Here is a 13,732-nt window from a genome sequence, read left to right as displayed (position 1 = left end):
AAACAAGGAAAAGCATGCTCATGAAAGCAGATTCACCTACTGGAAAAGGGAGTTACAGCATTCCTTTATTTCTTACTTTCAGAAAGTGACAACTTCTTAGAGTAAGATGGGGAAAGAGGGCTGAATTCCTTCACCCCATTATGAGAAAAATGTATGTATCAGTACACAATGATACACATGCCAAGAGTCAACTTGTTCCAATATTTCAAACTCCCTTTCCTCTTTTTGCTATAATACAACTACCATACCCATTTCTGCCTCTGCTTCCTTGATTGCACATTACAGAAAGTCAATTCTTGTTATATTCTACAAAGTTACCACAAAAACTGACTTAGTGAACATAAACCATTGCTCCAAGAGAAAAAAAAGGGTCATGTTCCCGCAAGCCTCTTGTCACGTTTTTGTCAATTCAATAAAATATATTGCTGATTCATTAACAGTAAACTCATGGCCAAAGCACCATAATTCATGCCTGAACGAAGTTTATTTAATGTAGGTATTTTCCCCTTAAGGAACATCACAGCATTCTTGTGCTTGGGAAAACCAGCTAGCACTTCATTGATTGACTGACTTGTTTTTAAATATCTATTTATTTTTGAGAGAGGTGAGGGAGGGAGGGAGGGAGAGGGAAAGAGAGAGGGAGAGAGGGAGAGAGCGCGAGCGTACAAGATGGGGAGGGGCAGAGAGAGAGGGAGACAAGAGGATCTGAAACAGGCTCCTGCTAACTGCAGAGAGCCTGACATGGGGCTCGACCTCATGAACTGCGAGATCATGACCTGAGCAAAAGTCAGACGCTTAACCGACTGAGCCACCCAGGCGCCCCTAGACAGCACTTCAGTATGACAACACTTGGAGGCCATTTTAAATAGCGAAATCACCAACAAAAAGCACAAAAATGAGAAAAAACATAGCACTAAATAGACCAAGTAAAGGACACTTGGTTATATAGTATGAAAGCTGAAACAAGAAGGCACAGTGTTGCCTTATCTGACCTAGCTGGGAACATGTACCTCGAATGACTCAATTTTTTTGCCACTCTGTGGCATCAAAAGCATTGTACTGATTTGAGTCACAAATAAATTTTAGCGAGTAGGCAAATTGGCAAATACAAAATCTGTGAATAATGAGGACTGACTGTACATATGTTTCAATTCCTTCACTATGATTAGAAAGACAGTTCCATCAATAGGGCAGTCACAACCCAGGACTGGGAAGTCAAGAAAAGAAAACCAGATCCTAAATGCTACCTCTAAATTCTCAATTAGGTGGCAACCAAAATGGCTAAGATGTAATAGACATTATTTAAGAAAGAATTGATTTTGCTTTAGTTTTTACTTTATTGTAAAACATGAGATGGGATGGCAGGGCATCTCGGATTGTATTCGCATTCCAACTTAATGAAAACTTACAATTTATCACCTTCCTAAGTAACTGTCAAATTATTCCACAATTAGTTTTATCATCTTTTCAAATCAAACAACTGGATCTACCATTTATACTACCTGTTAATTTCACCTATATGTCTACCATAATAAACCCATTAGAGTACTTAATCTTCCAAATAAAAAAGTTTATAAAATCACATCCACAATAGGTAGCCACCATTCCAGTTTTCTTCCTTTGACTAAATAAACTGAATGCTTAAGATTTTCCACTCTGGGCTCTAGCAATACTTAGTGCTGTACTCTATTCCAGACGTCTTAAATTATAGAAAAAGGAATGTACCCATTTCGTATTTTTTCAGAGCAGGTCTTAAGGCAAGATCACCTACCATATTAGGTACTTTCTTGTATGGACTACTCTACTGAATGTATCTTAAGTCCATTTTTTAAAAGTCACACATTAACTCATCATTGTATGTTCCATGAGAATAAGAGTTCTCAACCAGGAAATCACCAGAGAGCCTTGGTGTGGGGCAGAGGGGTTGTCAATGAAGGCCCCCATACTGTGAGTTCCAGGATTTGTCTGAAAAGAAAACCATAGCTTTAGCAGATGTGCAAACGGGTCTATGATCCTCCACACCACCAAAATTTTAAGAATCACCTCACTGGATTCTCTTACTTTAAAAAACTTTAATGTATGAGATTGGTCAGTGTAATTTAACATCATTCAGTATCTAATCCTGTTTTCCAAAGTTTTGGCACCTCTAGCAAGTTGTAATTTTATAAGCAGAACCAGACACTTTGATTCTACTTTTGTATTATATCTTAACCCACAGTACTTCACACAATTCATGATTTTAAATAAAGACAAATTAAATCACATCTGAATTTCTAAACTTAAATGTAGTGTGATAGTTATACTTCCAATTGTTTCAAAATTACTGGAAAGCCTCTCATGTTCTTGAAATGAACTTGGCGTAAAAGGCAGCAAAGAGGTCCTTATAAGGAGTGTCTGAATCTGACTTGGTCAATGGTATTCGGCAAAGTCGGCGAAACCTGGGAGAACGCAGCAGCAAGTTCTGTGAAAGGCCCATGAAGCTGGAGCACAACCAGTAGAGGACAATGGACTGTAAAGAGAAGAAAGGACGTGAACGTTAGTGCTTCTCCATTCTCCAAGAACACTGACGTCCAGAGACAGACAGGCAATAAAAAAGGAAAATTACAATCTCTGTAAATAGCAGTGCAAATAGCAGTGCACCAGACTGAGCAAGACCTGTAGCGGCTATTAGATACCTGTCATGAATCTAGTAAGTAAGAAAGGAGGCTGAAAGGACCAAAAAGTGAAAAGAAAGCAAAAGGAGAGGTATTCATGATAGAAAGTGGGTGACAGAGAGCATCTCCCAGGCAGAGATTCAAGACAGATGTCACCTCCCTTCTTTGGCAATACAGCACACTTTTCCCCCAACAAGAGTCCTGACAAGCTGCTGTACTGGAGGTAGGGTACTGTGGGGCACAGCCATTCAGGCTCCCTGGATCCCATTTCCCTCCACACAGTGATCTATCGTCTATAAATAATGTCCCCAGTAATCAGTTTCTTAGTCAGGAATGTAGCATCTTAGCCTTTGTCAGAGAGTCTCTCTTCCACTTTCTCTTGTACTTCCATCCAGGGTGACTTATTTAGGTCAAGGGCTAAGTTCTGTAGCCTCTCAAAATATTCCCATACATACATCCCTGTTCCAAACTTTTCTTTGGCATCAGAATGTGATCAGGCTCCAGGGGCATGACCCCATGGTGGTTTAGTCCAGGTCCCGGAGTAGAACTGCCTGAATCTGAATTCCATTTATTTGACTTTGGGGAAGTTATTTTCCTTCTGTTTCAGTTTCCTCATCTATAAAATGGGAACTGAACTATACCTACTTCAGAAGGTTGCTGGGGGGGAAAAAATGTGATAACTTACAGAGACTGCTAAGCACAGTAGGTGACCTACCTGCCTTTGTTCCAAAGTAAATTCTTAGGGGCAAAACGTAATACATCCTCAAAGGAGATTAGCATAGTAGTTATGAGCAGGAGCCAAACTGCCTGGATGTGCCTTAGATACTTAAGAGATGTTAAGTATCACTTAATAAATGAGTGACCTTGGGTGAGTTACTTACCCTCTCTGTGCCTGTTTCCTCATCACTAAAGTGGAGATTATAATGGCACCCACTTCAGTGCACACTGGATGAATTATATGAGCTAAAATATATAAGCCATTTAAAACAGTGCCTGGCACAAGGTCAATATCAAATAAATACTGGCAATCATCATCATCTGAACTTACCCAGGACACAAAAACTACCCTGAAATTGCCTACTAAGAATAATTCTTCCTTAGTAATAAACTTCTCTTTTTTAGCTGGGTATACTGCTATCTTAAAAAAAAAAAAAAAAAAAAAAGACTACTTGCCAGCCTCTTCTGCAATTAGGTTATGACCCATGTAAGTCAGACGTAAGCACAAGTGTTGGGTGTGACTTCTGGCAAGGCTCCTTAAAGAGGGTAACTGCACTTGAAGCACCCTTTTACCAATCCTGCAAGATAAGCTCCAGCAGCCATCATGACCATCCCGTGGCCTTACAGATAGAAATTACAGGCTGTGGATGATGGAACACAGGGAGAGAAGGTGGATGGGTTTCTCCTATCTTCACGCAGCTGCTATACCAGCTCTACCCCAAACTGCCTAACTCTGAATTTCCTATATTGGAGAGAATAAACTTTTGGGTACTTAAGACATTGCTTTGTAGATCTGTCACCCATTTCAAACCCAATCCCTCACGGAAAACTCACTGCTCCTATCTTATTTGACCAGGGAGTTTCCTTAGTTATAACTGGTATTATTTTCCCCCAGAAATGCGATGACTCTGTACTATTCTATTTTCACAGGGTATTTTACAACATTACTATTACATGAAAAGTACCATAATAAGCACTTGTTGCTATTTCATTACTTCTCACAGACATTACGATGTCTATTTTAGAAATGTGGAGACTTACTTATTTTACACAGGATTAGTGACAGTATTATGGCCAAGGGACAGCTTTAAAAATACATTTTTGATGCTAAAAACATACCGGTTCAGATTCTTAGGATAATGAAGTACTTTCATATATGCAGATATAACTTTACATACCACCCACAAATGACTTCTACTTCATGGTCTATGTGTTGGCCCTCAGCAAAGACAGAGATAATGCCAAATACAGCTTTTGCCCTCTTTGCACTAAAGTTTCATTGGGAAATAAACAAAGGCTGAAAATAGGAAATAACTGCAAACGTTAACTATTTTTTTCCATTTCTATCAGAGTGTAATGACATGTAAATGGGGACAGATGTACCTATCCCACTGAATTTTTATGAGGTTAAGCGATATTATATATGAGCCATTATGGACTCAGCATGAAGTTTTGTTTCTTTTTTAAGAGCTAAATTCCTTGGCCCAGTCTATGTAGACAGAAGGAATTCAATATTTCAACTAATTAAACAGAGCAAATACTATGTTCACAGCGCTGTATAAGACTGAAAAAAAAAAAGAAACAGAGTTGACAGCTAACTCACTTTCACACAGAGGAAGATTAACCAACCCAAGAAATATTCGAGTGTCACTTGGTGATAGATTAATTACTACAGAAACCTGGAAACCAGTAAGGGACTTAGTCAAATGAAGCTCAATAGAAGAGGATGAATCCTGGGGCACCTGGATGGCTCAATCAGTTAAGTGTCAGACTTCGGCTCAGGTCATGATCTCATGGTTCATGAGTTCGAGCCCTATGTGGAGCTCTCTGCTGTCGGAGCAGAGCCCATTTCAGATCTCTCTTCCTCTCTCTCAAAAATAACTAAACATTAAAAAAAAGAGGCAGAATCCTAGCCAGTGTAAGCTATGCACAGAGAGGATTTAGCACACTACCCACAATGCCGGTGCTTACTCACTGAAGGTACTGTTGCAGCAACTGGAATCATCAACACTGACACTGCACGAACGAAGTACGTAATATACGTCTGAAAACGAGACATTCCAGTTTTTTGCAGAGCAAAAATCTGAGAGAGTAGAATATAAACACACACAATGAGTATTAAGCATATTAAATTAGACAAGCTTTAAAATACAACCTGATTTTTGACTGACCTCCACCTACATATATTTTAATAGAAGCAAAAAAGTTAAAAATAAAACACTGATAAATGTATATAGTTGATCATCTGTGTTTTTTTTTTAAAGATCGTAAGACTGAAAGTCCTTTCAAGATAGGTACTATGTATGAATCACTACCCTTGTTTTGGCACCTACATACAGTGCCTGGCATAAAGAAGGAACTTAATAGGTACTTCAAAGGTTTGTAATCTGGCTCCATGGAATAAGGGGAGAACCAGGCTAGGAAAAGCAGTTATGATTTATGAATTACTTAAGAGGCAGCATAGTGTAATAACTGCGAACACAGAATCTACATCCAAACTGTCTAGATTCATGTGAACAGCCCTGCATTTAGTGGTTATGTGACTTTGTACAAGTTACTTAACCTTTCTGTACCTCACTTTCTCTAACTTAAAACAGGGGTAATATTAGTAGCTACATCACAGGATTATTCTAAGAATTAAATAAGTTAATTCATGTAAATTGCTTACAACAGTGCCTGCCACATGGTGTATATTAAGTAAGAATAAATTTTCTTGGGGTGTCTGGGTGTCTCAGTTGGTTGAGCATCCGACTCATGACTTCAGCTCAAGTCATGGTCCCAGGGTCATGAGATCATTGCATTGGGCTCCGCATGGAGCGTTGAGCCTGCATAAGACTCTCTTTTCTCCCTCTGTCCCTCTCCCCGGTTCGCACTCTCCCTCCCTCTCTCTAAAATTAAAAAAATAAAAAATAAGTTTTTGTAAACTTATATATACCGGGTCATTCGTCACTAAAAGGAAAGACTAAGGATTGACATTAATTCACTGTAACCTTGTGTTTACCACTTCTTTCGTTCTAACAAATATTCACTAAGTACCAACCACATTCATAGGATTGTGCTAGGTGATCTTAGGAAAACACTTAGACTACACATGGAGTCTTTTCTCAAGAAATTTTAACCCAAGATATTAGAGTACCATCATTTTAGGATGGTATTTTAGATTCCCCAAACAGAGACCAGTGACAGGTCTGTGAGATCTCAACTGAAGTTCTAAAGATCATTTCTAAGGTTTGTTCCAGTTCAAAGAGACTATGTCCTACTCAAAGTCTGAGAATAGCTCCTCATACAACTAAAAGCTTGCTTTCCCTAAACTGCTGAGTAACACAGCATGGGATAAAGGTGAGACATAGTTGACAATTCATATTTTGTATATCTGTATTTTTCCACTCCATCATATAAAGCTAAGTTCTAACTTTTCTAGGGTCATACAGCTAAAAAATGACAATCAGATATGGTGTTTCCTGCTTACAAATTTACATTTTAAATATATACACAAATTGCCAACCTACTGGAAGAATAAAACCAGATTGATAAGTATCTTAATTACTCTCTTTACCAAAAACTAATCACAAAATTGTATGTATTAGATTCAGATCATTGTAAAGGTGAAAGAGACTTTGGAAGTGTTCTAATTCAGCTCCTCCATTTTAATTATAAGCATGTGGCCCCCCAGAGAGATTAAGGAACTGGCTTAAAACAGACAGAGTTTGCCAATGTCTGATCTATGACCAGAAACCAAGGAATCTCAATTCTAGCTCAGAGCTATCACCAACAATTCAAATGGTGCAACAGCAACAAAAATCTCAATGATTCCAATGGCAAACAAATCTCATTTAAAACCACTGACCTCCACTATTAGTAAATTGATGACACCAACAGAGATAGGCAGAATCCAAGTGGAATCTAGTGCAGTGAGGTCATGAAACCACAGGATCCCATCATTAGCCAACTGTTCCTGAACAGAAAAACCTGCTAAAACAGTTTCATAAATAAAACATAGCAGGAAGAAATACACAAGACATAAGTAGTCTAATTCAAATAAGGGGTCTTTCACACTGAAGACATGTATTGCTTTCATTCGTTTTCATTCCACAACATAAACTAGTCCTTCCTGTGCTGAGAAAGCTCTCTGTCGCAAACAGTTGTAGGAGCATAGAGTAGCAGCACTCTTTCAGACTTGTGTTTGTATAATTATTTGTCCATAGGCTACTTTCTTTCTGTTCAGATTACTTTCTGGTTAGAAATGCCTTTAAATGAAAGTAAAAAATACATGCTTTCATTATACGGTTTCTTAATTAATGTTTACATTCATAACTGTGAAAACTTTTCTGATCTCTTAATTTTATAAACAGAAGAAATTCTTGGCCAGAAAACGTAATCATGGAATTATAACACTAAATTTATTATGACTTCCATGAAGAAGTACAGTTGACCCTTAAACAACTCAGGGCTTAGGGGTGCCGACCCTCCGAGCAGCTGAAAATCTGTGTATAACTTTTGGCTCTCCAAGAACTTAACTATTGAAAGCCTATTGTTGTCTGGAAGCCTTACCTATAACCCAAGTATCATATACTGAATTCTTACAATAAAGCTAGAGAAAAGAAAACGTTATTAAGAAAATCATAATGAAAAGAAAATACATGTATGGTGCCGTACTGTAAAAAACCCACCTATAAGTGGATCTGCCCAGTTCAAACCTGTGTTGTTCAAGGGTCAATTCTATTACTATTGTCCTTTCTATATTCATTTGTTTTCTCAACATGGCTAGTTAGCTAATACGTGATATTTTAAAACCTATACCCTTGTAAGAAAGATGGTGACAATATACTAATTATAAAAAGTATAGGGATTTTTCACATTTTGTTTTTGTTTTTTGAGTACAAAAACATTGTTAGAGAACTTATTTGGGGGAAAGAGACTTCTATAATAACTACCTTCTGAATGTGTTGCTCCTGTGCTAAAATTCCGGAGGGCAATGGACATGAAGATCCACATTGGAAACTGAATCCAGACCAACACAGTGGCTTTGAAAGGGTGGCAGTTGTCCCGAACATACAGCTCTGAAACAAGCCTCCGCATATTCTTTAGATAAGTGAGTCTAGTTTGAAGGAAGAGGGAAAAAAAGGGAAAGGAGAAAATGTCATTTGACTAACAGTGCTTCATACCCATAGTACAAACACACCCATGTTGTGGTTATTAGCTTAAGTTTTGTGCAGGATTTTTAGTTCTCATAGGCTATATTAAGGGGTTGCCTAACAAAAGGCAAATAAGGCCTTTTACTGAAAATTCTCTAGCAATGTACACAAATTATAGAACAATCTGATAAATCTGACATTGTCGGATTATAAGCTTTGTCTCTGATGGTCTTTGGCCAATTAGGTTTTAACAAGTGAAATTTCACTACTGACATGGTCTGACCAGTCTATACCAGAAATTCTAAAGGTGAAAGCACATTTAACTAAAATCCCTCCCTTCCAGGCAAGCTCAATTACTTGATCTCTGAATATACCTTTTATAGCAATATGCTTCTGTAATATGTAACAGGTTCTTGACCTGTTAAAATGGTCTCCATTCTTCAATCCTTTTTCTTTTTAATTTTTTATTAACGTTTATTTATTATTGAGAGACAGAGAGACAGAGCATGAACATGGGAGGGGCAGAGAGAGGAGACACAGAATCCAAGGCAGGCTCCAGGTTCTGAGCTGTCAGCACACAGCCTGACGCAGGGCTCAAATTCACAAACTGAGATCATGACCCGAGCCGAAGTCGGACGTGTAACTGACTGAGCCGCCCAGGTGCCCCTCAATTCTTTCATGAAGATTTTCTTCATGTTTCTCTGTTAATCCTATTAGTTATTCTTGCTCTTGCCTTAAGTCCCACTTTCTAGATCAAAGTCTCCTTGAAGGTCAACTGTTGGGTCTTACTCATCTCTAATTCTCTTGTAGCAGGTTTTTGTACAAGGTAGACATTTAATACGCTTGAAGGTAACACAATTATAGTGTAGTATTACATTAAGACAGTACACAGATATCCCAGGCTTTGTAATTTAGACTCTGCCTACGGTTTGAACTTTATTTTTTGTTACTCTTTTACACACACCTATATATTCTGGTGCCTAAATGACATAGGCTATCCAATATATCAGACTTCTACATCAGCATGCTTTTGGAAGTCATTAAATCATCTTCGTGGACAGTCCACTTACCTGGCTATCCACCTGACAAACTCACTTTTACCCTTCAAGACTCAGTTCCATTGAAAATGCAGGAAACCCTCAGATGTGTCTTTCTAGAAAGTCATCTATCTGTGTGAGGATGTATCTGGAAAATCATTCTGCCAGTACCGCATAAGCAAGGTATCAGGCTTGTCTAGGCTGCATTTATAACTCAGATGAGCAGCTATGAATCTGTTATTTTGGCCTAGATTTGTTGTCCTTAGATTTCTCTGATCAATAAAACTTAAACACTGTTAAGTTTATCAAGTAAAGATATTAAGCTACCACAATGATTTTTTTAAATGTCAGGTCTTTCTGTGGCACCTGGGTGGCTCAGTCGGTTGAACATCTGGCTCTTGATTTCAATTCAAGTCATGACCCCAGGGTTGCAGGATCCAGTCCCGAGTCAGACTCTGCACTGCGTGTGGAGCCTGCTTGAGACTCTCTCTCTCCCTCTGCCCCTCTCCCCTGCTTGCTCTCTCTCTCTCTGAAATAAAAATAAATGGCAGGTCTTTCCAAATTTTCAACACTAAGTGAAGAGGGAAGCAATTTCATGTTGAAAATAGTAGGCAAATGTCTACCCATATAGGTAAAAATATATGAACAACCATATATACATCATATACTCATAATAAAAACCCTTATTTTTCTCATTGCTGTGAACCGGTGAACACTTAGTCTAGTAAAGACCAGAATTTGACTAAGTAGTAACTTAGGCTGACTGAAGCAGGACTTAGAAGTTCCCAGTGGCTGAGTGCAGGCATAGAATTGCAGCCCATTCAAGCACTTTCTAAGGGCTAAGAGCCCAGGCAGACAACTACACAGGGTAACCACAGTGGACAGACAGCACCTTGGCTATCTAATTTCTTCTAACCTGGCATTCACACATTCACATTTTCTACCTCCCCCTTCTTGTGGGTTATTGTCTGCTGTACCTTTCTTTCCAAAACAGTCAAGTGTATAAATATTCTGTATCATTTGCTGACTAAACTTCCAACAGACTGGCACGGTACCTTCATCCTGTGAAGCCTTCCCTGACTTTCCATGATGACCGAACTTGTACATAACCTTTTTTATAATTGTTATGTCATTATTTGATTATCGGTCTTTTTCAGGAGGCTGGAGTCCCTCAAGAAGGAACTTGCTCTTTGTTTCTCTACTTCTTGCTTTCAGTCCACTATATAAAACTGTCATACCACACAAACACATTAAAATATTAAAGAGTGAAAGAACTACTTTGCTGCTACAGCTACAGAATACTCAAACCTCTAATTAACATAATCACAGACACAATTTGGGGATGTATGTAAGTGTATGTATATATATACATACACATGTAGGTCTATATGCACAGAATTAGCTCACCTTGCAGCTCTTTTGGACCATTTCAACTGATTTGCACGAACTGCAATTTCTTGGTTAAGATGCCTTGCAATGTTTTTTATTTCTGGCTGCAAATTTTCCACCTAGCTAAAGAAAACGTAGAATTTGTTATGAGCACATAAAGGATCTTATCCATAACCACTCATAATATTCCTCTAACTCACTCAGAAATGTGGTTTACTGATCATCTCAAGAAAATTTAAGTCTAAGCAGAAGATGTTAATTTGCTTAAGAAATCTTCAGTTACAACCAAATTTCAAATTCCAGCTCATACTCTTAGCCATGTGATTTCAGGCAAGTTACTTAAGCTGTAAAACCCTGTTTCCTCATAATATAAAATGTTTAACAACACCTACCTCACAGAATTATTATAAGGATTAAATAAGAACTGAATCCTAGAATGTTTCACCCCTGGATTTTCCAATAATGTAAACTGAGAAAACAGAAGTCTATTAATTAAGAGTCTTTAATACGCTCTGTGACAGCGACAGAGCCACAAAAAGTTTGTATTTATTTCTGTTCTGTGTTAATTCTGTACAGCACCTCACTGTCTTAATGGTGATAATTTCCTTTGTTTCCGGGTCTCCACATCCTCAATAATTATTTGAAAACACGTTAAGACATTATTTTTGAAGTTTCCCATTTGAATAATATTTTGCTTTCAAAGCACTTTAACCTACAGTATTTGATTTGATATCATAACACTGTGAAGTAGGCCAGGAAGGCATTACTACCTGATTCCACAGAAAAAATAACGAAACACTGAAGGTCAAGTGGCTGCGACTAACCCGAGTTGTAGGCAGCACGGCCTGAATAAGGAATCAAGTTTGCAAATCGCTAGTTTAGTAGTTGTTTTCAATAAGGTGAACTGGACTACTCGGAGACAAAAGATGCTGCAGGCATACAGGCTACTACAACCTTTAAGACGGCAAATTTACAGGTTTCTCCACACAACTTCTTCTGCTAATTCTTTTACTTCTCTCATTCTCTAGCAGCAAGCAGCAGCAACCACTTGGGCTTGGAGCACAAACCCAGCAGGGTAAACGACATGACAAGTACACATATCACCAGACATCTCTCAATTCCATATCCAGTGCTAGTTAAATTTCTTAGCAAAGAAGGCGGTCACGATGATTTACATTAAGCACTCCGGCGGCAGCCAGGGATTTTAAGCCCCCGGTAGACGTCTACCACCCTTCACCGCCGAAGCTGATGCGCAGGGTGCAGGTGGCCCTCACCTTGGCCAGGATGTAGTGCTGGTAGGCGGCCAGGGGTAGAGTGACGGCGCCGCGCAGAGCCACGGTGGTGAGGCCGATGCAGGCCCACCAGGGCAGACCCGTGGCGGTGTGCACGCCGAGTAGCACCTCCTCCGCGCCTTGCACCGGCGCCGACGTGGCCAGGGCCTCGTACCAGCTGCCAGGGCCGCCAGAGCCCACTGCGGAGACTGACGCCACGGCCCAAGCGGGCAGAGCAGAGTGCTTAATGCCGCCCGTCGAGGTTGGCGCAAGAGGCGGGACCCGGACTCCTAACTGCAGTGCAGGCAGCAGCCGCAGCCACCTACCGCCAAGCCGGCACAGCATGTGGGCGCCGGGGCTGAGCTAAAACACGGGCATCAGAGGTTAGAATCGGGCTACGATCCGCGGCACCTAGACCGCCAAGCGCACGCGCCGGAAACCCAAGGCGAAAAACGGGCGCTCGCTGCACTACTATTGACCTTCCCGTTCAAGCCAGTGACGTCTTGCGTCGCACTGGGGATGACGCAGGAGGTAGGAAAGTCCCGCCTTTCCCACGCGGCACCGGGCAGGCCTCCTGCGCAGACACAAAACTTTCCCGCTGCTGGCTTGGAGCGCCTCAGACGCTGGACCGGAATTGTAGAGCCGGGGGCGGGGCCTGCTGCCCTGGGCGGGACCGGGCTGTCTCTAGGCGCCCTCGCCTTTTAAGTCGGTGTAAGGCGTGAGCCTTTCCATTCCTTTACAGTTTAGCAGGTTTTTTGTGTTTGTTTGTTTGTTTTTTAACGTTTATTCACTTTTTTGAGAGACAGAGTGCGAGCAGGGCAGGGGCAGAGAGAGAGGGGTACACAGAATCCGAAGCAGGCTCCGGGCTCTGAGCTGTCAGCACAGAGCCCGATGGGAGGCTTGAACTCACAAACCAGGAGATCACGACCTGAGCGCCGTTGGACACTTAACGGACTGAGCCACCCAGGCGTCCCTATTCTTTTTCACTTTCAAACCGATTGTGTGATTTTAGTGGAAAGACTGGGTGGGTGGTTTTTGTGACCAGAGAGGGTAGTCCCCCACCTCTTTACGTGCAACCTGATTGCTTCTGCTACTTACTGAAATAGATTATACTGCCGAAATGCCTGCTTGGAGAAAGGCATGTGTTTCTGGCTGACCCTGAGTTTTAATGAGCATCCATTACGTACTAGGCATAGTTCTATCTACAGTACAAAGATTTAATTGGTTTACCTGTTCCAATTAACATTTTCAAGCCCAACTGCAAACTGAGTGTCATTTTATCTTCCATTATAAAGAGCAAAACTTTATTAAGACAGTCTCATTACTTAAGAGGGGTTATCACTGGCAGCACGGTGTATTCTTTACTAGTTTACATGTATCCTATAGAAACGTTCAAGAGCCTCAACAGTAACATTGTGTCTTCGGGTTAAAAGGAATAGGCTAAATCTACACGGACTAGTTTTTAGTTTTGTGTTCCTGACAACAGTACACACAAACTGGAATGACGCGAAGGAGTTTACTCACATAGG

General features: G+C 40.3%; 1 protein-coding gene across 7 annotated transcripts in view; it reads right to left on the bottom strand.

The window, feature by feature from the left end:
* Window positions 1-12,843, bottom strand: part of LOC122218156 (cytochrome c oxidase assembly protein COX18, mitochondrial) — a 46,932-nt gene extending 34,089 nt beyond the window's left edge. For 2 of the 7 annotated variants that reach the window (XR_006201889.1, XR_006201890.1), the window contains exons 1-6: window positions 12,207-12,843; window positions 10,951-11,051; window positions 8,306-8,469; window positions 7,219-7,343; window positions 5,347-5,454; window positions 1,772-2,509 (exon numbers count right to left, since the gene is read on the bottom strand). Coding sequence is in view for 1 of the 7 variants with exons in the window: in XM_042936208.1 (XP_042792142.1) it covers window positions 2,336-2,509; window positions 5,347-5,454; window positions 7,219-7,343; window positions 8,306-8,469; window positions 10,951-11,051; window positions 12,207-12,548 (1,014 nt within the window). In the remaining 6 variants the exon portion in view is untranslated. Of the gene's footprint in view, window positions 1-769; window positions 2,510-5,342; window positions 5,455-7,218; window positions 7,344-8,305; window positions 8,470-10,950; window positions 11,052-12,206 lie in introns of those variants that run through there. The other 5 variants (XR_006201892.1, XR_006201891.1, XM_042936208.1 and 2 more) reach the window with 5 other exon arrangements.
* Between the last annotated feature and the right edge of the window lie 889 nt (window positions 12,844-13,732).

Source organism: Panthera leo, chromosome B1 (genome assembly GCF_018350215.1).
Source record: "Panthera leo isolate Ple1 chromosome B1, P.leo_Ple1_pat1.1, whole genome shotgun sequence".
Classification (NCBI taxonomy): domain Eukaryota; kingdom Metazoa; phylum Chordata; class Mammalia; order Carnivora; family Felidae; genus Panthera; species Panthera leo.
The sequence above is the reverse complement of the archived record's forward strand: the minus strand, read 5'-3'. Positions and strand labels throughout refer to the sequence as shown.